This window comes from Epinephelus fuscoguttatus, linkage group LG9 (assembly GCF_011397635.1).
Source record: "Epinephelus fuscoguttatus linkage group LG9, E.fuscoguttatus.final_Chr_v1".
Taxonomy (NCBI): domain Eukaryota; kingdom Metazoa; phylum Chordata; class Actinopteri; order Perciformes; family Serranidae; genus Epinephelus; species Epinephelus fuscoguttatus.
The window spans coordinates 42,777,198-42,799,878 of record NC_064760.1 but is presented as its reverse complement, the minus strand read 5'-3'; the positions used below and the strand labels follow the sequence as shown (position 1 = coordinate 42,799,878).

The window sequence follows — 22,681 nt, the reverse complement described above, 5'->3', positions numbered from 1 at the left end:
ACTGAGGAGATGCAGTGAAGGGATCAGTATAAAGTCTTGGGACAGTTGAAGCACAACTGTGGGATCTGCAGCTCACTCACTCACTCCTGTCCTGCACGTCCTCTCATTCTCCTCTTCCATTTCATGTCAGGAGAAGCAGTGTGCCCTCATGTGGCAGAGCAGAGAAGTGCAGGGAAGGGGCAACTGCTTCCTACAACCTCTCTGGAACCTGAAACCCCTTTTTCCTGTTGTGTTTGTTTCAGACGAACAGCAACTCACATTCTCAACAACACTCCCGCAACATCACCACCACCACCACTATCACAATGGTACCGTTTGGTTTTGCAAACATTGTTTTATTAATCCTTTTGTCAGTTTGTAATATATAAATTACTTTTAAAAACGTGAGAAGCAGATGCACCTACAAGAAGGACATGGCGTGAAAACACAGGAGTTATAGAAAACCTAGACTGTGTTCACAGGAGCCGTCTTAGCCATCCAATGTCCACTTTCCCAGAATCCTCTTTTGCCTCCCCATATTGTATTTATCTGTTTCTTTTTCAGTTACAGAATAACTGTGGACAGGGCCTTTCTTAAGGTTTAAAAAAGTTATATGGGCATCGCCTTCCTCCATGTGCCAGCTCCCTTTCCTGTCTCTCCTGTGGCGCTCAGTCCATTCAGATCAGTGCAATGTTGTGGCGACTCACAGCAGCCATAGCCCAGGGACTGGAGGGGGGCGGGGTTTGGGGAAATGGGTGTGTTGGCGGACTAAGGCGTCTGGCGGCGTGTTCGCACCTCCTCCTCCTCCTCCTCCTCCTCTTCCTCCTCCTCTCATCCAAGCTCACATTTCATTTGCCATGTCATCATGCTCTCCTGCCGACAGGTCGCCATTGGCACTGATTGTGGTGGTGTTGTCTTGGTAACCAGGAGGCATGAAGGCCAGGCTGTAGGGGTAGATCTTATGGCAGGCAGCTCGGTAAGCCTCAGCAGCCTTCTGCTGACCCTCGCCCAGCTGCCCGTCACGCAGAGCCTCCAGCACCTCAGTACAGATCTGCAACACACACACACACACACACACACACACACACACACAGTCAGTTTATCTGAATTATTGTTGACATGTTCTAAACCAGAGTCAGCTGAGAGGTGACCACAGAGCCAGGCTTTCTTTGCATCAGCTGCTCAACAAACCCCAAAACTCCAATCAGGTAACAGGTACCACAAAGGTGATCATCAGCCAGGCTTTTCTTTTCCTCAGGCTCTGTGTGTGTTCCAATTAAAGGGGGCATTTGGTGTTCGACTCACAAAACCTACCAAACACGTGCCGCCTACTTCTTCCTATGAAGAATTTTTTTTGTGTTTTTACAGTAAAAAGCAAAGCTGTTGCTAGCAAGAGACAAAAGCTGGCATTAAGTGACTGTGTTAATTTGTTGTAAATATACCTATTTTACCACTCATTGCACTCTCAGTGGCTGTCTTTTATTTCTAATGTGACATTTGCAGTAACATATACTGACACTGTCCTGTAATGAAGACCACATGGAAATCACTTCAGTTTTTGGCCAAATAAAAGAAAAATTTTTTTTACTGATTGAATATCAGTAATTGAATCAGTGATTGAATATTATCCGTGATAAGTTCCAATAGACTAATCAGGTTTTCTTATAAGTGTTGTATTAACTGTAATATACCAGCAGTGTAAAACAGACTTCAGTAAATCAGAATCAAGCATAAAACCATGATCCAAAGAATGGTATGATTTAAAGAAGTTATGATGCATTTCATATGCAAGTAAACGTCACCCTGATTAATAACATGGTGATCCATTACTGCATGCCACGTGCAATTTTATAGAAGGTTTCTTTAAGAGCCTGTGCGAGCAAATGGACCAGAGAATACTACAAATACATTCAGTGGTTCAGTGAGAGCAGCAACAGCCTTACAAATAAAATTAGAATTACTGACTTGCAGTTGTATGCCTCTGTGCAATGGTCAAGTTACAATTACAGTTTACATCCATGTCTGTGAAAACATGAATGCACACATCTTCCCCTCAGAAGACGACAGCACAGAAGATCTATACAATCATCACAGATTCAAGTGTCACCAATTCACTATCTGACCAAATGTCTCTCCTTCTGTTCCTGAGATATGACGCGTAGTGACCAGAAAAGTGTTTTTGTAGAACATTATGATGTTACAGTGAAGTAGACCTTTGACCTTTTGGATGTAAAATGTCATCACTTCATCACTTAATCCTTTATTCTGTCATAATTGACATATGAACTCGAGTTATGGCATAAATCATGTTTTGTTAGTTCACAATGACCTTTGACCACCAAGTTTCAGTCTGAAACAGACAGGTCCAGACCAGGTTAGGTCTGCAGAACACCATGGAGATCTATCCAAGTTACAAGAGAGCCACCTTTGTGACACTGAACACTGTTTAGGATCAACACACCCTCACAAAGCCACTAATTGTGCTTCATACTTCAGCCCTCTGATGCGTTATGTCTCATACTGTAGTTGCTGGTAAATGATCACAGACCTGGATGCTTTTTCCGGACAGTGACTCATCCAGGGCCGTAGCTATCTCACAGGCCATCTTGTCAGAGGAAGGCTCCAGGTAGACCATCATCTTAGCAGCTGGGAATATAAGAGACACACACTGATCACAAGTTGCTTCAAAACAACAGAGCCTTCAGACATGAACCTTGTCACACAAATCTTAAGGCAATTTTACACGTTAGTCTCATATATGAATTAGGGATGCACTGATGGGAGAAATTCTAGGCCGATTGCAAATACTGATGTTTTTATGTTGTTGTTGTTTAATTTGTTTTTGTTGTTATTCTCCCTTTTGTGCGGGGGAAACAAGGGAATCTTCATTAGAAATAAATTAATTAATTAACGAACTTTTTTTTGTTAATGAGCACAAATTCAATCATAAAAATTTATGAAACAAGCTTTAATATAACCTAACACATGAAAAACATCTTTTAAAATACTGCTTCAAAAGCCTTTTAGCCATAAATATCATCATTCCTTCTTCAATATTTGTTCCAAAATAACATTGAACACCTCAAGATAGTTTTAAGATTTACCTTCACACAATACTCATTTTTACTTAAAAGAGCTTGAATGCATCATAATGGAACTAAAAGCAACCTCTGTCAGGTAAAAGCTAACATTAAAGATCTGCTAACAGCTGACGTTAACTATCTGCTAACAGCTGATGTTAACTGTCTGCTAACAGCGGACGTTTACCATCTGCTAACAGCTAAAATTAACTATCTGCTAACATTAATTAGCTACTAACAGCTAACGTTAATTAGCTGCTAACAGCTAATGTTAACTATCTGCTAACATTCATTTGCTACTAACAGCTAATGTTAACTATCTGTTAACAGCTAAAATTAACTATCTGCTAACATTAATTAGCTACTAACAGCTAATGTTAACTATCTGCTAACAGCTGACGTTAACTATCTGCTAACAGCTAATGTTAACTATCTGCTAACAGCTGATGTCAACTGTCTGCTAACAGCGGACGTTTACTATCTACTAACAGCTAAAATGATCTATCTGCTAACATTAATTAGCTACTAACAGCTAATGTTAACTATCTGCTAACAGCTAACATTAATTAGCTGCTAACAGCTAATGTTAACTATCTGCTAACATTAATTTGCTACTAACAGCGAATGTTAACTATCTACTAACAGCTGACATTAACTATCTGTTAACAGCTAAAATTAACTATCTGCTAACATTAATTAGCTACTAACAGCTAATGTTAACTATCTGCTAACAGCTGATGTTAACTATCTGCTAACAGCTAATGTTGACTATCTGCTAACAGCTGACGTTAACTATCTGCTAACATTAATTAGCTACTAACTGCTAATGTTAACTATCTGCTAACAGCTAACATTAGTTGCTAACAGCTAATGTTAACTATCTGCTGACATTAATTAGCTACTAACAGCTAATGTTCACTATCTAACCACTAACATTAATTAGCTGCTAACAGCTAATGTTAACTAGCTCTCCTGCTGATGTCAACACAGATTTGTTTTTCACAATGCAGCACAATTAGGGAAACATTAGGATGTGTCCCTGTTGCATGGATCGTGTGTTCTGTGTACCAGCCAGTCGGTGTGGGATGGAGTTTGAGTGTTGGCTCAGGTAGTTCTTGTTAAAGCTCTGAGGGTTGCTCTCCCCAAACAGCCTGGAGATCTCCTGCTTCAACACCGTCCTCACTGCCTCCGGCAAGTCTGCACTCTCACGCACTACACACACACACACACACACACACACACACACACAAAAGACATATCGATCTATTGAGAAACACCTACAGACTTATTAGGAAATCTATGTTAGAAGGACAGTTAGTGTGTCTATGCTACCACCATCCTGACTCAAAGCAGTTCACACTTCAATCCCACAGTTGAAGATTTCTCATGTTTCAAAGTTACGTGTACAGCTCCTGCCCATGTGAGCTTCTCAAAGCTCCTCCCCCAGTAACATGCAGCAAACATCACTATGAAACATGAGCTCAGTGTGTGTTATACTCACCTCCTCTGAAGAAGCGCACTAGACACTGGTGCAGCCATGGGTTGGAAGGCTCTATGGTTACAGCCCTCTTTACTGACTGAAGCATCAACAGGTACTTCTCTGGAGAAATGAAGAAAATCAGATTGTTAGTTCAAGTTAGTAATGATGCAGTTACACTCAAGATATATATATAAAAAAAAACTATCTCAGTATTTGATTGTAATGCTTTCTACCTCTGCTTACAGTTGGGACAATTGAAATGAGTGTGTGATGGTAAGATGCAGGCTGACAGTCTGGCTCTGACCTTTCCTGAAGTAGATCTCGAAGGCCAGGAGGTGAGTCTCGATCTTGTTGCGCACCAGGTTCTTAAGAGGGATCAGGAACTTCACTGCCTCCTCCAGAGGATTCTCAACCTGGTGAAACAAGTTCACATCAGGGAATACTGCACACATTACATACTTGACTTCTTGTGAAATATACACTGAATGATAATCTAAACGCAACACTTTTTGCTCCTATTTTTCACAGGTTTATGTTAATGCATGTTAATGTTCATGCACTCACTAGATGTATGTCTCTCAAATTTTTGTTCAAAGTTTGTTCAAATCCATGTTGGTGAGCACAGTTTGTGCATTCAAGCTGACATCAATAAAATGAAAAAGTGTTGGGTTTAAATTTTTGTTCAGTGTACACTGATTGATTGATTGATATAAAATCTTTTATTTTCTGTGCCCTCAGTTCAGATTCCAGTGTGCATTTTGCTCTAAAGATGCTCTGTCCTTTGCCTCGTAGTGGCTCTTTACATTACCACTTTGAATAATGGCCACAGTCTCAGAACATATGATAAGACATACTGGTTTTGAACTGCCGACTGGAAGAATGAACATGAAAGTGCATCTGGTTTAATTAAAATCATAGTAAACACGAAAGTGTACTGCACCACCGTACCTAGACCTCACCCACAAATATTTTTTTTCTGTAATAATTCTATCAAAGACGCTGTATTCACAGAGCACAGCTGGAAGAAGTAGAAAATATGAGCCCACCTTGGCCAGTTTGTCTGGTATTAGCTCCTCTTTGGGCCCTCCTATCTCCTCATCGTCATCCTCCTTCTTCTTCTTCTGGTTCTTTAGCTGTTTCTCCTTCTCTGCATTCTTCTTCTCCTCTTCTAACTGGGCCTTCTTCTGGGCTCTTCGCTGTTTGTTGCGCAGTTTCTTCAGCTCCTTGTCTGTCAGATTTTCTACACAGAGCAAAAAAGTAAAAGAAATTTTATGATAATAGTGACACTTTCAAAACAGTACTGTCAACACACTGGTATTGTGTTACAAACTCCAGCTCATTGTTGACAGAACTGTTCAACGAAAAAAACCTCTGTGTTTCCAATGCACCTAAAAAACTGTCAAGATTAGGTCCATTAGAACTTTTTAATAAAAGGCATAAATCCTCAAAAAAAGATGACTGTGTTAGAGGCACACTTTTTATATATGTGGACTGTATCATTGTATTTACTGTTGCATGACTCTGGTGTTTGAATGGATGCAAAAGACACACACACACACACACACACACACACACACACACACACACACACACACACAGAGTCTGACCGGTGTCCGCCTGGCTCTCCTTGCTGTCATCAGTCAGAGGCTTGTCGTGCAGGATCAGGTAGATCTGGATGGCGGTTCGAGCAGCTTTGTAGTAAAACGGATGCTGCCGCAGTACGTCCTCCAGCTTCAGCAGGTCCACGTAGGAACGCAGCGTCATCTTCCTCATGCAGTAGGTGTGGAAGTCAAACTGGTCGTCTGTGATCTCCACAAAATGCTGACAGAGGGGAGAGAGGGCAGACAGTAATGAGCCTGCTGATGTTCAGAGAATCATAGAGACAGGTTGGTGTGAAAGTCAGTCTCATCTGATCGAGTTTGGTTGTAGATAGTTGTAGAAACTTACCCTCTCAATCTCATGGCACTTCTTCAGAGCCTCTCCAAACTTGTTCATGGTGTTGTAAGCCAAGGCACACTCTGTCTGGAACCACATGCACTGCATCTCATTCAGGTTCTCTACTGCAGATGTCCCCTCCTGAAAAACACACACATACACACACTCCCATGATCATACTGTGAGGCCAAAGTGAAAGTGTAGCGACTGAGGTGAGCTGGAGTCACGATGTCACGAGTCAGACAGTGCACCAAGTCTAATCATATATCTGATGTCTGATGCATGCATACAAGACACTGTGTCTCTTACCCGTGTGAACTTGGAGCACATTTCCTCTGCCTCTTTGATGAGGCCAGCCTTCAGCATGTACTTGGCACACTTGGAGTTGATGAAACGGTCAGCAGTGTCCAGGGCCTGAGCTTCGTCCATCCACCGAGCTGCTTCCTTTATGTTGCCTGCATGCTGCAGGAAGCAGAGAAGAAGATAAAGAATGAGTAAATACTCAGGATACAAAACAAGTTTAATCATCCAACTTCCATCCAAGTCTAACATTATGAAAATGGGTTTACTCTGTATTTGTAGAGTTAATACTAAACCTTGAAGATCTTGGCCTTGATGAGGAAGAGCTCAATGAGCGTGGGCGTGCTGTCGATGGCGGTGTTGATGTACTCCAGGGCGAGGCTGGGCTGGTCTATGTAGTCAAAGTGCTGTGCCAGGAAATACTGTACCCACAACAGGGTGGTAGGGGGCTCCTCCTTCCCATCATCTGTACACACATTTCACACAAGTCACATGAGGATTCTGCCTTTCCATAGGATTCAGATGGGTCTGAGTCACAAATAAATCAAACTAATACACTGAGGCCAATGACAAGGAAAACAACACACACAAAAAAACCACTCACCATTTTCACTAAACATTCGACAGTTTTTTAAACAGGTTTCATAGCCAACTACTAATTCTTCAATGATTGTAACCTGTATGAGGAGAGCACAAGGTCATTTATTGTTTGGTTTCAGAGAAGGACTGACAAAAATTTCAATGTAGGAGCACATATTTTGAATGTCCCCTTGCTTACCTTTTCTTTGTCGGTGTAGAGGGATTTGAGGGTAGTGAAGACGGGTGGGCAGCCTTTACTGAAGTTCATCCTCAGATAGCTGTCTAGACATTCACGAAACTTCTCTCCTGGCCAGCACAACACACAGTAAAGGTACAGGAAAGTGAGATTTATAGTGAGATGACTATAATGTATTGGACTTGATCCTACACACTGTGAAATGAACATGACATACAGTATACAGGGGGGAAAAAAGAATTTTAATGGAACAGAAATATCACTGTTGCCACACTGGCATCATGGTGGTGCTGTGGCTGCACTGTGTTTACCTGTCAGGAAATTAAGAGGCAGTCTTCGGGGAACCAGGCCTTTAGGAAACTTCACCCAGGACTCCTCATAAATCTTCTGGCGATCCTCTACACTTTCTGGACAAACACACACACATAGTGTAAGGAGAAAAACTGATCGAAAGTAAAAAAAAATATCATTCCCCACTAACACTGCAGCCACCCTCCCCTTTGGACCTCTAGTACCACACTGAACAATCATTTGAAAAACTTTTGAAAAAAACAATGTGGATACACCTTTTTGAGAAAGAAGCCTCATAAACAACTTCACAAGATGCAAAAGCTGTCTGCTCTAATAATGATACATGCTTAGAATAAGACATCAGATAAATATTAGGGCTGCCCCCTAAGAGTCAGTGATTCAAATCATCATTTTGTAAGTCATATCACTGCACGTCTTGTGTTTGGCATCACAGATAATGAACAAAGGCATTAAAGAATAGTTTCACATTTTGTCTTTAAACAATAGTCAGGCACCCATATAAATTCAGTCCTCTTTTGGTGTAACAATACATCCCAAACTTTAGCTGAAACTAAAGTGAGTCTTCAGCAGTCTGAGTTAGTCACATCAACTGGATTCAGCAGATTTGAAATGGGAGGGGAGCAGGGAGATCTGGGGCACTGGTAAGATGGAGCGAAGTTTACCACATTTCAATTCCACATACTGCCCATACTGCTATGATACAAAGCTGGTTGAAAATTGGCAAAGTATCCCTTTAAAATAAATTCTGTAATACATGTTATACATTAAGATACCATACAAAATGATACACAGGGGTGATAGCAAAAGAAAAAAATTTTCAGGTTGAGGCATGAGGAATGGGTGGACGGCGATAAAATTGCGAGAGCGAGGCGGCCACAGTTTTTAAAGTTTTTCACCGCCTGTCTCTCACCTGATCTAACAGCTGATTGGTTTAGATGTCGACTCAACAAGATGGCATTTTAGATAAACTTTTCATATTTGTTGAATTTCAGATATTTAAATTTTATTTGTCTGATTTGAAGGTTTATTCTACAGAAATCATGTTGTGTGACTGATGGTGAAGTTTAGTCTTCAGAGAGCAAAGACATTCATCATAAACTATACAGAGCCTACTGCATATAACACTGGACTTTTATAATTATTGAAGTATTTACCATCACAGAGACTGGTGGTCAGTGGGATGTGAGGATTCTGAAACTAACATCTGTACAAATGTGAAGCCCTGACTGTATCTGACTGAGCCTTAATGAAAGCTGTTGTCTTGTACTTTTTTCCTCTGAAAATATGAACCTTACAGTCAAACACAATTTATTTAGCCTCTGTAGTAGGAGGGACAGGTCTGCTCTGCAGCAGCAAACTGATATGAAGTGGATTTACATGAGAATTAATGTAAAATGGAATTTAAACCATGAACATAAATTACAGATCACCTGTAAAGCATTTTAATAAATTAATCTATCATAATTAAAACTGGAGATGGAAAACAAACTTATGCATAAGCCTGATAATATTTTAATAAACTGACATCATATCGTGTGTTTTGTGTGTTTCTGTGACTTCCTGTACGGACTGAAGGCTGCGGAAAACTGTCCAACCTGACCGCAGCTTTTTGTCACCGCCCCCTGCAGCAGCCGCCTGCTCTCATCTACTTTCCTGGCGAGGCGCAGTTCATCTCAAACGAGCCTACTGATGGGCAACACAGTCATACAGAGCCAACATCCTGCACCGGTATGTCAGCGGTGACTGTAGCTCCCGGCATCCACGTTACAGCTTTATGACCGGGGTCTAATTCATGCCGTGATAGGACTCTCTTGCTATGCTGGTTGCATACATCAATTTACGTGAGCGCAATGTGCAGAAACACGCACCTGGTTCCCTTAATTTTTTGCACCAGCTCCCAAAAGGCTTTCCGTCTATGCCAATCTCTTTTATCCACGCCCAACACCATTTATATTTGAGTCCTTTATCGACTATCTGGACGTTTTCCCTGGGTTTCATTAACTTACTTTCCATCTTGATGAGAGAGTCTACGGCATGGGCTCCACTAGAATCTGATGTTGGCTCTGAACCAAGTTTGTTCCGCCCCTCAAAGACCCGCCCCCGCTCTACTTCTGATTGGCTAGTAGCCAAACTTTGGTCTGGTTGGGAGCGAAAGCCATAGGTTGAGAGCGAGGGGTCCCTGTTTAAAGCGCTTCTACCAGAGCCCGTCTACTGTCTGCGATGCACGCATGTATCCCGCATCAACTTTTTTTTTTTCCCCTCGCCAATCGCTGCACGCTGGAAATTCCCATCACCCCTGGATACAATATGATGCAACATGACACAATACGATACAACACAGGTGTGGGCCTGAGGAGAGTGTTCACCTGGCTTTAAGGCCTTTTCCAGACCCTGGTAGTAGGCCCAGTTCTCAGGGTTTCTTTCTTGGAGTCTCTTGTAGACCTCAGAAGCCTCATCAGGCCTCTCCAGCTTCAGCAGCAGCTCTCCTACAAAAACACACATAAGCTTACAAAGCTTTTCTGTGGGTTAGGTACTTTCAACATTACCCATGTTTGTCAGTCATGTTATGAAGCTGTGATTGAACATGAAGTCAATTAAAATTCTGTTGTTAGCTCTGTCCCACATTCTGTCTACCTGGAGAAGTGGCTGAACCTTTTCAATAGCTCTGCGTGAAGACAATCCTTTTTTTTCTGTTTCCACTGTGAAAACTTGTGGATGGTACCAATGGAACTGTACTGTCCCCATATTTGGTCGACCCTCAGTTGGGGGTACCTAGCACACAGATCTGGTACTAAAAGGTGGAGCTGTGAACACTGCAGTCCCTTAATTAGTCAACAGAGGATGGTCACTCTGCTCAGGACTGAGTTGGGGCTGGTTTTGAGGCTTGTGTAACCACTGTTCATATCCTGGAGAGTTTTACATATATTAGAAAACTATACCTATAAAATGACAGAAATGCTGCCTCTCGCAGCAGCTGTATTCTGAGAAAAATTTGTTTAATCCACTTGGCCCACTGCTGGCAATTTTTAGGGTGGAGTATTTAGTTATCTTGCTCAATGTGTGGGTTGATGACGTGAATCCATCAACACACCTTAAATTTCAATATGACAACTTTTACCTTTCCATTAGTTTTATGGTCTCTCCTGGATGACATACACTCTTAGTAATGAGTGGATCTTCGAGTGTTGAAAAATATGGATTAATTTCGACCAGATTATGTGAACTGCATATATTCCTAACCTCACTCAAGAGAAAAAAAAAAGTATTGCGGAGCATCGTTCCTGTGGGCTCCGGCAACACAAAACCCCTGCGCTTGCCTTAGAAGGACTAAATGCACAGACCCACTTTTTTTTTTTTTTAAATATCCCATGGAGAGAGACTCTCACTGCAGCCTCTTATTTTGTTCTGAAAATGACAGCATGCAATCCTGTTCTGTGCACAATAAATGAGGTGCGGACTGATAAAGGAGGAAATACAGTGAGTGCTGAATGGAGAAGTGAGTGACAACAACCCCACCCATGTGAGAGAGTACTGTTTGCAGTGGAAACAGTGGACCTAGGGTCTAGGTACCATGTCTTTAGGGTTACAGTTGGTTCCAAAGGTACAATATGGAAAGCATTTGGTGGAAATGGAGCTTAAGTGAACAGTGTTGCTGTTTCATGACAGCATCAACCCACCTCTCGTCTCCTCCACAGCCAGTTTGTCACAGATTTGTTTCTCGTAATTGTTGAGGTGATCCAGAGCCTCCTTGTGCAGGCCGGCCTCCCTCAGAACCTGGTTCTGATACAGCAGCAGTTCACTGTACTCGTAGTCAACCTTGTCTGGAGATGTCTTGACAAACACACACACACACACACACACACACACACACACACACACACGAAAAAGAGATGGAAACATAAGTCAATATTTTTCCCACCACAAAAACAAAAACAAAAACAAAAATAAAAATAAAATCCAAATTTGAAATTTCTACAAGCATAAGTAAAATAGCATTCCAAGTGACAGGTAACTGTCTGGATAAGAGCCCAGGAAATGACATTGGCTTACTTTAAACCATTAAAAGCATGAGTGATACGTAAATTTTATACGTCTTTTCTTAATGCTGTAAGCAGAAAAGTAGTGTGCATGCCATTGAATGTGTTTAGAGGGACATGAAAAAAACATTTATGATCTTATCCTGGTTATGATCATATTCAGAATATGGTGTCGACATGAGTGCAAAGAAATCATTCATTTCTCTGCATAAAAAAATAAATATTAGTAACCTGATTAGTTCAGTCTATTCGCCCAGGTGCCAGTGATGGTTCCTACTAGGGTTGGGAACGATTAACCGATACGACCGGATATCCGGTTTGACAAGCGAGAGATACGGCTGCGTCGGTAGCAGCCTCCTCAATCGATACGAATCAGCCATGAATCCTTAGATGAATCGATTGTGGAGTCATGGATTCGGGTATCGCGAGACTAGCAATTGGTTGACTGGCTTTAACAGTTTGCATCTCGAAAACAACGCGAGAGTCGGTGGCATGCTCCGTAGCAGGCATTACTGACAACGATAATGGATGTAAACATCAGCGCCAGCTTGACCGGTGGAGATGAGGAACAGAAGCCAATGCTGGTTGGATAAACCAGGGAGCAGCCAAGCCGCAGCAGAAACTAAAGGCGAATCCTGTCGGTTGTGGGTTGAATGGGGGTCACAGACACAGACAGAAATACATATTCCTGTCAAATACGGCGGCCATAGTGCTCCGGGGCGCAAGATAACGGCTTAACGGTGACCGACAAGCCTGGCTCCAGGTCCAAGAAGTCTTCGTCGGTGTCATGACTGCCCAGAAATACTAGGCGAGCCCTGGCAGCACACAGGTATGTGACGTGTCAGAGGAGAAACGAGCCCTTCATATTTCCACAAACCTCACCGCACTTTAGGGACTGTTCTTTACTTGTCAGGGGAGGAGGGTGGCCAGTTCATTCTTATTTTATTTATTTATTTTATTTTGATCCCCCTTATGTTAATCACTTACTGATGCTGTTTTTGAAGTATGAATAAGTCAATAAGTAATTTATTCCATTGAAATATCAGTGATGTATTATAAAAAAGTGATTATCTTTTTATAAATGACAAACAGAGTGTAGCAAACACAGAGAAATAGTCTGACATGCTGTCAGTGATAAGCTGCTAGTCATCACAGTCCATGATATCAACTAATAACAGGAGATGTCAGATTCTGCCCCTACATTGCATGTTATTATTTTATTCTGCTTTATGTTTATATTGTACAGCGTTATAATAAACTTTATTCCAGACTCAAGTCCATATAAGGTACATACAAAAACACAGACAATACAATAAAAACAACACAACAAGTAGGTTTAAAACACTTAAATTTTACTTAAAGTTCAAAACTTTAAAGTTAAAGTTTAAAACTTCTTCTCATTTTTATATTGATCCCATCCAACAAAATGATGTTCATTCAGCAAGACTTTTTTGGTCCATGTCTAAAAATAAATACATTTGACATGTGATTTTGTTATTGTTTGTCTTTTTATTTTATTTTTGCCAGTGCCATACAGCAACAATGCTTGGGGATGTGGTCTTTTACAAATTTGAAAATACTGTAAGAATGTCACTTTTATAGAATTGGCTTCTTTATTTTATAATGTATGATTAATGTCTACATCAACAAATGTTAACCATAGAATCGTATCGAATTTTATCAATCCTACACTGTATCGAATCGTATCAAATCGTTCTGTATTAAAAATATATTGTTTTTGAATCGTATCGTAACCCGTGTATCTAGATACGTATCGAATCGTCTATCACAGAGAGATTCCCAACCCTAGTTCCCACACATTTTCATGGGCAAATTTCAAAACTTTTCCATGACTTTTGAAGGACACAATTTTTTTTCTTTCATTTTTCTAAACATCAGATTCAAACTCTCTGCAAACATAATTTTAGCTAGCTGGCATACATTAAGGGAGAGACGGAATGCAGGGAGAAAATGAAGAAATATACATGATGGTAAAAAACATCACACAGACGCATATTAGAGCTATGTTATGTCAATAGCCACAGAAATTAAATTTGCCCTTATTTTACTTTATGTCGAAGGTTATCCATGGAAGATTACTGTGACAATTTGATTACACACAACAAAGAACAAAGTCACTATAAATAGGACAGTCAGCAGGACAGGACCATGGGTAGTACAGGTGTGACGTTTTGATGATGTGTTATGTGTGTGACCTACCACAGGAGATTTAAAAATTAGCTGATAGCCGTTAGCAGCTAACTCAAAGAAGAGGAACAGCGGCCAAAAATGTCAGCAAATTGGTAAAGGAATGAGGTCTGGGAGCTCCTTACCCTCCAAACAGAGGACGTAATCAGTAGGGATGTCCCAATCCGATATTCGGATCGGTATCGGCCGCTGATATTAGCAAAAAATGGGCATCGGCATCGGATCGGACTGCATGGAAAAATGCCGATCCAAGAACTCCGATCCAGTTTTTCATGCAGTCCGATCCAGGTTTTCTGGTCAGCCCAACAATCTGCGATTCAAGCAGTCTATTCCAGTGATCCGCTCCAGCTCTTACTATCAATCCACCAGGCCAGCATGCAGATGGCAGACACACACCGAGGGAAGGGTAGGAAGAGTAGCGGTCAACTTAGTCAACTGACTATTTGTTTTCTACTCTGGTTTTTTGAGAGTGATTATTTTTATTTGGTTTACACTCTTACTGTTTAAGTAAAGAGCACAGATGGCATTGTTTTGGGCACAATTAGTGAAATTGGAGCCATGGATGGACTATTGCTTATTTAAACAGTTGTACAATATTGTGTGCCTGTGCACCAGGCTGGCACTGACACTACTAAAATAACTGAAAAGGAAAGGCTGCATTGTTTGTTAAATGTCAACAATGTCTTGTGGTGTTAATCTTTTTTTTATTTATTAGGGGGCCAAAGCACAAGTGTGTGGAGTCTTGCTGCTGTTTTAATTTCAATGTTAGACATTTTAAAGATTTCTTGTGTTGATTTATTTTCTATTTATTAAGGGGCCAAAGCAGCCAAAGCAAACCAGCTATATTTTTTATTTATGTTAATGTTCAAGTTTAAAGTTTGTTTATTTAACCCTGTTAACAATAAACGGGTCAGTTTCTCGTATCAACTGTTATGGATCATTCTAACTAACCCGATTAAGTAGTTGTTCTTGTTAGACTAATATTACTTGATCAAACCTTTTCTAACATGACTGACAACAAAATAAGTGAATATGTACAATACGTGCTTGGATCGGATCGGTATCGGCCAAAACTCAAGGCTGTAATATCGGTATCGGATCGGAAGTGAAAAAGCTGGATCGGGACATGATAGTAAATGATAGTTATTGCTATGTTAATGCCATTGTTATTGTTTATAAATTGCTGCTGACGCATCTGTAATATATCACACCAGAAACCGATGCTATTGTGTTACATGTCATGGCCATCACACCTCTTTTCATTCTGCGATGCCAGCATGTTGTCTAAAAATCACACACTGGAGCGGAATGATGCTATCATTGTTTGCTTCTGTGCAAAAATACAAAGGCAGTATTAAGAAGGGACTTCGTAGCGCTCTATAGCTCCATCTCTGTGTAAAATGGGCTTTTTTCTGTGACTTCCAAGCAGATTTATGAATGTTAACTCTCAATGGACATCTGAAATATAGACATGCTAAGAATGTGTAAGTCACACTGAATGACATATGTTTACTGTCTGTGTGGTCAGATTTGACTGAGGGAGTGCGATTTTTGACTCGTATACATCACACACTATCATTCATCAGTATCAGTAGCTTTTAGTTTTCTCTTTAGGAATGTCAATATCTATTACAGACCATAATATCCTGTATTTTCTAGAACAATGACTAAAAATTACCAAAAAGTACGGTGAATATTTTATTCCCCACCTCCCCCGTAATATTTATCCAGTCTGAATGTGGATTCAGTCTTGTCAGAGTAGATGTTTTGTTTTAAAATATCTGTACAGTTTTGTTGGGTCATCTGAAGCTTTGGCTTACCTGCTGCGTTTTGCGGAACTCCTCAACAATCTTAGCAGCCATCTCAAAGTCTTCCAACAGATGATAGGCTACAGCATATCCGATCCACGAGGCCCGCTGGGCTGGACGGAGCTGCAGCAGCTGGTATCGAGTCTCCTGCAGCGGGAGAAGACTGAACCATAGCACACCAAACTCTAAACAACATTTATGTTTGATTATCCTGTCCACCACTGATTTGTACTGGTCTGTCAACCTCTCCTCTGCCTATCCTCAACAAAGTTCTACCTTGTGTAGCAGGACAGGTAACTGCATTCCTTCATCTAAGCCTTTTATCTGGACAGCTCTAATTTTACATACATCTCTCCCTGGTGACCCTCACCCTGTATCCCTCCAGGTCTCTCATCTGGATCTGCAGCAGAGAGAGGTCTCGCAGGATCTGCAGGTTGTCCTTGTCCCACTTCAGAGCATTGCGGTAACACTTGATGGCCTCGTCATACTTTTTATCTGAGCGCTGCAGCAGGCCGTACACATGCCAGCCTGAGGGATGAGTGAGTTCAGGAAGCAAACAGACAGAGAATACTATCCAGGTGTTTAGATGTGCTTACAAATGTAACGAGCAGTCATAAATTAACAGACTGGGAGAAGTTAAAGACTGGTTTACACCCTCCACAAAGTGCAGCCATGTGTTTCAGAGAGAATTCAGCAGATGCAGGGTTGAACTGAGTTTGAATGTCAAGCTGACGAAATGTGGGTGTCCTAAGGGGATGATGGAAGGATACAGACATGGCTCTTGAGGTCGTTGCGTAGGCCTCGCCTCACCAGCTCATAGGCCTCCTCCTTCTTGCCCAGACAATTAAGGGTTAAACCCTTCATGGCCAGCGTCTCTGGAGCACAAAGCAGGGTGGGGGGAAAAGACAGTCAGAAAGTTGTCAAGAGTGACACAAACTGTTTACACACAGTTTATTCACATTAACTGAAGGATGGAGGGATGGGGGAGAAATCTATATATTTAAGTATCTCAGTTTCTTATATTTACTATTTTTAATCAGTTGCTTAAATCCCTGAATCAAAGTAATTTAAATGCAGAGATGGAAAGAATCTACCACTCGTATTGTGGTGGTCTACAAGTAACAAGATGTTACATCTGCTTCAAGAAAAGGAAAGCCGATACCAGAGAACAGAAAAAGGCAGATGGTCCGAGGACATGGGCCATGCAGTATATGATGTTGGTGAAATTAAAGTCAGAGAGACTGACTGATATGCGATGTAAGGATGCACGATATTGGATTTTTGGCCAATATCCAATATGCCGATATGTATCAACTTATCTGACTGATAACCGATACCAATATTGATATATCCACTTTTCCCCCACCTAATATTAGAGATCATCACATCCCGTCTGTAGTGGAATGGAGACATGAAATACAATACTTTTCAATGTATGTAACATTAATTCATTCTGCAAAATCCGAAAAAGCATGTTGGCTGATTCTGATCTGTTCATTTTAAAGCAGATATTGGCTGATACCAATGATATGCCGATATTATCATGTATCCTTAATGAGATATTCACTGTTTTTGAATATACACTCTATAGAAGTGTGTCATTCAACTTTTTTCCACCGTCTAGTGTTAGAAAGTAAACACGTCCTTGGCACATGTCTTTCGTCGATCACTACCACGTTCTTTTAAGATTTTGCATCACATGCAAAAGTGAGCGTCTCCGGCTTGTCAGTGCAGCGGTGTTGCTCCGCCTCACTTCAAGTCGTTGTCATTAAGTTTTAACCTGCAAAGGCGGCAGTGCCGCAACATTGTAGGAATTTAGGAAAGCCCTTGTGAACATTTCAATAGTTACACATTAAAACAATATTTATTTGCAATTATTCTGATCGACCCCGAAGCATGCGCAAACGGGCTGTGTCACTTCGGATCAAAGAGATGCGCCCTGTCACTGTCAGCACAGGGCTGACAGGGCACCCTCCGCTGAGAAGAGAGAGGAGAGAGGAGAGGAGATGGATTGTAGGTCTGTTTGTAAACGGGGCTTCTCTGACAGTCATGTATTTCCCCCAAAAAACATCTCTTAATGCACTGTAGAGCGCCGTTTTGTTTTTTTTTGTTTTTTTTTTCAAAATCGCCTGGCAACCCTCCAATCGCCAATATACGATTTGATCGCTGATCGTCCCAGGCCTAGTTGAAATTCATATATATATTTTAAATGCTTAAAAGATCCAGTCGTCATTGAAGTAAATGCTCTTCAAGGGAGACAATGAAAACAAATGGAATGGCCACAGTTGTTATGTTGACCTTTATGATGTGTTGAATGATTCACGCTGTCAAATCATGCATTGAGTAACATTACAAGAAAACCTTTCACCTTAAAAGTTGCCAGTAAATTCTGGCAGTGGCCTTTAAACAGTGGGGTGAGCTCAACAATTTTTTCAGTCTATAGTTGCTGCAAGAGGCATTTTATTGTTATGGTTTACTAATGTATGAAAAACGTGCCACGATATGAACAGTGTTTACATAGTCTTCAAAACCAACTCAAACTCAGCCCTGAGCAAGAGTGACAGTCCTCTCTTGACCAAGTAACAGACTGCAGTGTTTCCAGCTCTAACTTTTAGTATCAAATGAGCTCGGTACCCCAACAGAGAGGCGAGGAAAAATGGGGATGGTTCTACTGGTACCATCCACAACTTTTCATAATGGAAACGGAAAAGTAATTGTTTTAATACGTACTGTGTACCGAACTGAACTGAACTGGACTGCTTGGTGGAAATGAGGATGAAGTATCCTTATATTATCAAATCAGGAGGTAAGCATATCATCCCAGCCCTAATGGAATGACTTACACAACACTGCAGTTTACTTCTAGGGATTTAATAAGCTTGCCTGCAAGCTAAATGGAACAGGTGTTTTGTATAAACATATAAAAGTATAAGGCATAATGGAAAACAAATACAACACCATGACAGGCACACCTATCCAAATCCTGCCACTGCTGCATCGTAACGCTAACAAAGCCTGAACCACTGAAACTGCTGTGACAAGTATCACAACTAGAGGCAAACCAATGAATGCGTAGATCACAGCTTATCATCAGTTTCACCGCATACACCAGCTGATAAGTAACAAGACCTCATAGAAAATGCCCAAGATATGTCTGAGGTCATTTACAATCAGTTTTGCCATTACACAGTTTAACCATCAGAGAGGCAAGGTCAAGTTTATTTATAAAGCACCTTATCATATACGTAGGTTATTCAAAGTGCTTAACAGGCAGAAGATAAGAAAAATATATTTATAAGCTAAATAAGAGCAAATGAAAGTTTGACTTTAGTACAGACGAGTTTAAAAACTAAATTGACAATAAATATAAAAAAGTGCCATAAAAAACTGATGAATAAACAGCTGTGGAGAATAGAGACGTCTTAAGGTTCGTTTTAAAAATAGCTACAGTCTGAGCATATTTCAGTTCCACAGGGAGCTGATCACAGCAGTGGGCAGCATAATGGCTAAAAGCTGAGGACAAAAACATTTCCACTCAGTCCATATCTTGGTAACAATTCTTCACAAAAAAAAACTTGTTTAGGGGTTCTGTTTGTTGTGTTGTAGAAATATCAGTATTATACAATTTCTCATTATCGTATTTTTTTATACTTTAAAATATCAATACTTGTATTCTTCTCAGTAATCCAGCATCAGTTTGGCTACAACCACAGCGCTCACTGTTAACAACCTGTGAACAACCTAAACAAATAAATAAAATAACCCAGACCCACAATCTGTAGCTTGCTGGTAACCGCTGTGTGAAACATTCAATTTTTTAGGTTTGTTTTTTGCCTTAGTGTTCCAATTTGTCTGCCATTACTGCACCCTTTGCTGGTAATGATCTAATAATAATAATAATAATACTTTTTTTCTCGAAGTTGCTGGGCCCCTAATGACAATCCTTTTTGGTTAGTGCCTTTTTCACCACTTCAATTCATATTTCTTTAAATGTGTGTATCTTTAATTAGGCAGAGTGTTTCTACAGACCTACAGAGGCAAATTTACACAGTGATCCAGTCGCTTTATACATCTTGTGTAACTACCAGTAAATTCAGCAGTCAAAAACAGCAGAAACAAAAAGGTGACAGTGAAGCGTGATGCTTTCCTACAGCTTCCTAGTGACTTACCGTTTAGGAGCAAGTCAAGTAGCTTGTGTCTTACCTCCATGTTCAGCAAACTTTGGGTTGCCCAGGATCTGTTTGCAGAACTTCAGGCCGTTCCTGTACTGCTTGTGTTCGTAGCATCTCTGCAACAAAAGACAGAGCAGACTTTACATCAGGCATCTGAGGCCAACTGCCTGCCATTCTCCTGTTACACTAATCCTGAGAGGTTAAAGTGCACAAAAATGACATTATTGCAAGAGCTGAATGCAAACATTGTGTTCCAGCAATCAGCAGAAATAACTGGTCCTTCCTGCTACCAGCAAGCAAAGCATCGCATACACCAAACATTGCCTTCTTGGAAGTCCAGTCAGCGTGATATTGTAGCACTGAAGAAACAGCTTTTGATACAGCCTTGATGATGGAGAGCTGTGGATGAAATGTGATGAACACCATCCTAGTACACAACAGTGGTTTATGTGTTATTAGTAGTATACATTATTAGTATTATATGGCACGTGATAGCTACCATCAATGACTTACAGGGATAGCATTTTATTTAAAGTGGGTTTGTATGGGGTACTTCCACTATCCATAGTCAGTGTATCACATAATGTAGGTGTCAGCCAGCACGCCCCCAGTTTAGAGAAGCAGGAAGTCTGACATGGAAGCTAAGCACTATACTGTTGTGGAGGGATCAACAACACAACAAATTTTAGCCACCTAAAAAATTCTTTAACAATTTAAGTGTACACTATATTGGGAGTATTTTTCACTGACTTTTCGTCAGACAGCATTTTTCAATGGGGAAGCTCTTAACGACTTTGGTTTCCTTATCTATGCTCTTCTCAATGCCACCAGACTCTACTTAGAAAACTCACTGACAACAGGAGCTGCTAGTTTATTGCTGCTTCCATCAGTTAGTTAGTTTGTGTTACTGTGTAATTTTGGTGAACCTGAACTAACCCTTCTTAACACCTTCTAAAGTCACACAATGGCACAAACAAACTTACTGATGGTGCAATGATAGGCCAGCAGCAAGCTAAAATTGCTGCTTTTCTCAGTGTAGTCTGGCTTGCAGAGAGTGATAAAACAGCTTCACTTGAATTTAAGGTAAAGCCTTGAAAAGACCCAATATAGCATACACTTAAACTGATTTTTTTTTAGGTGGTTTAAATATATATATTTTGTTGCTGACCCACATCTACAGCAGTATGTTGCTTAGAGCTTCCATGTTGGGCTCTTGCCTGTTTCTCCAAACTGGAGGCATGCTGACTGACATTTACTGCGGGTAATGCACTGTTCATGGATAAGTATCTCATACAACATCACTTCAAAAAAAATCTGAACTACCCCTTTAATATTTGTAAATAACACTTGGCTAACAGTCGTTGAATACATGCCGATTTTAAATGTGCAATGTACATGCCTCGAATTTCCCCGTCAGCCTTATGTTATAAAGAAGCTAAAGTAAGCTTACTATTGAATTTCCAAACTACTGAATGAAGTTTGTCTCGCGGTAACATTACGTGCCGAACTGAACTGCTCCAACTAACGACAACTATATTGGCCGCATATGCAAGAAAAATGTTGCTAAAGTTTATTAACAGTACAGAGGAAAACGTTTCCAAACTGCAACTCGTAATGAAAAAGCTAACCTTAACTATGCAGCTAAGTTGTGTATGGCTGTCATGTGTCAAGCAGCTTTGTCATTGGTATACTTTGGATATGTTGCAAGGCCAAAGGATAGCTAAAACACCACACGACTGGTTGCTAGCTCACTATGCCTTTTCCTTACTTGCATTGTTGTAACTACTTATTGTTAACAGAGGCATGATGAAATACAATGCGTTTGGTGTACTGCATTTTTGGTTTAATCACTAGCGACTCCCTAGCTACTTGCTCTGACTGCTACAACTGACGGCTACTTGGCAAACTAGCATTAGCCAGTAAGCTAACGCTATCTCAGGCATTTAGCCTACCAATATTCTCTTGAAGAGAGCATTCTCCTTCGGCGGTAGAGTGATTGTGGGCATTGTGTTGGCTTCCTATGCCTCTGTCGGTTCACACATGAATAGTATCCTCCTGGAGTCAGAGATCCTGGACTGTTTTAGTCTCTTCAGGCTCCTATCTCTCACGTGTTGAAGCCGAGGCCCCCTTCCGAGCAAAATGGCCGATGTGCTTCTCCTCCGGGTCAGGCTGCTCTCTGAGTCTGCGTGTCAAACACGGGCCAGCAGGGCCGAGGTGTTTCACTGACTATGTGGTATTTTAACAAGCATGACATGACACGGAGTTTTCATGTTATTTGATTATACAAAAATAGATAAAGATAAAACCATCTTTCGTATGTTTAAATTACAGTTTGTCAGTACGCTCCTCTGCCCGGTGCACTGGTTGTTTTGAACGTTGCTAACCAAACTCCATTGGAATTTCTGTAAATTTAACACTGCATTGCTTTTCGGTAAATGATCACACTTGCTAGAATATTATTTGGGCAGGTTGTAAAACAGATTACTCAGCAAGGAACATTTTGTTTCATTAAAATATGTTCTTAGAATGGAGACAAGGTATGCAAAAAAACATGATTCATTCGTTTGCAATACAAACCAGAAAATTCATAAGAAG

At 40.7% G+C, this 22,681-nt stretch overlaps 1 protein-coding gene across 1 annotated transcript; it reads right to left on the bottom strand.

Annotated features, from left to right (window-relative positions):
- Positions 1–314: 314 nt before the first annotated feature.
- On the bottom strand, positions 315–22,268 carry naa15a (N-alpha-acetyltransferase 15, NatA auxiliary subunit a). The gene is made up of 20 exons (XM_049586260.1): positions 22,039–22,268; positions 20,118–20,202; positions 16,685–16,789; positions 16,285–16,442; positions 15,927–16,061; positions 11,539–11,692; positions 10,228–10,347; positions 7,861–7,956; positions 7,553–7,659; positions 7,379–7,451; positions 7,071–7,240; positions 6,784–6,936; positions 6,487–6,615; positions 6,147–6,360; positions 5,586–5,779; positions 4,844–4,952; positions 4,561–4,659; positions 4,128–4,271; positions 2,528–2,625; positions 315–1,030 (listed from the first exon to the last, which is right to left on the bottom strand). The coding sequence occupies exons 1-20, from the start codon at positions 22,090–22,092 to the stop codon at positions 821–823; spliced, it is 2,607 nt and encodes an 868-aa protein (XP_049442217.1). The 5' UTR covers positions 22,093–22,268; the 3' UTR covers positions 315–820.
- Between the last annotated feature and the right edge of the window lie 413 nt (positions 22,269–22,681).

Bases quoted from the DNA above. Each gene is read 5' to 3' on its own strand.
- naa15a (XM_049586260.1), bottom strand. From the start codon at position 22,092: ATGCCCACAATCACTCTACCGCCGAAGGAGAATGCTCTCTTCAAGAGA. The intron at 16,062-16,284 runs GTGAGGGTCACC...CTCCCGCTGCAG, and splicing joins GAGACCTGGAGGGATACAGG to GAGACTCGATACCAGCTGCT. The intron at 1,031-2,527 runs GTCTGTGATCAT...TGTGTGTTGCAG, and splicing joins TGTCCGGAAAAAGCATCCAG to ATCTGTACTGAGGTGCTGGA.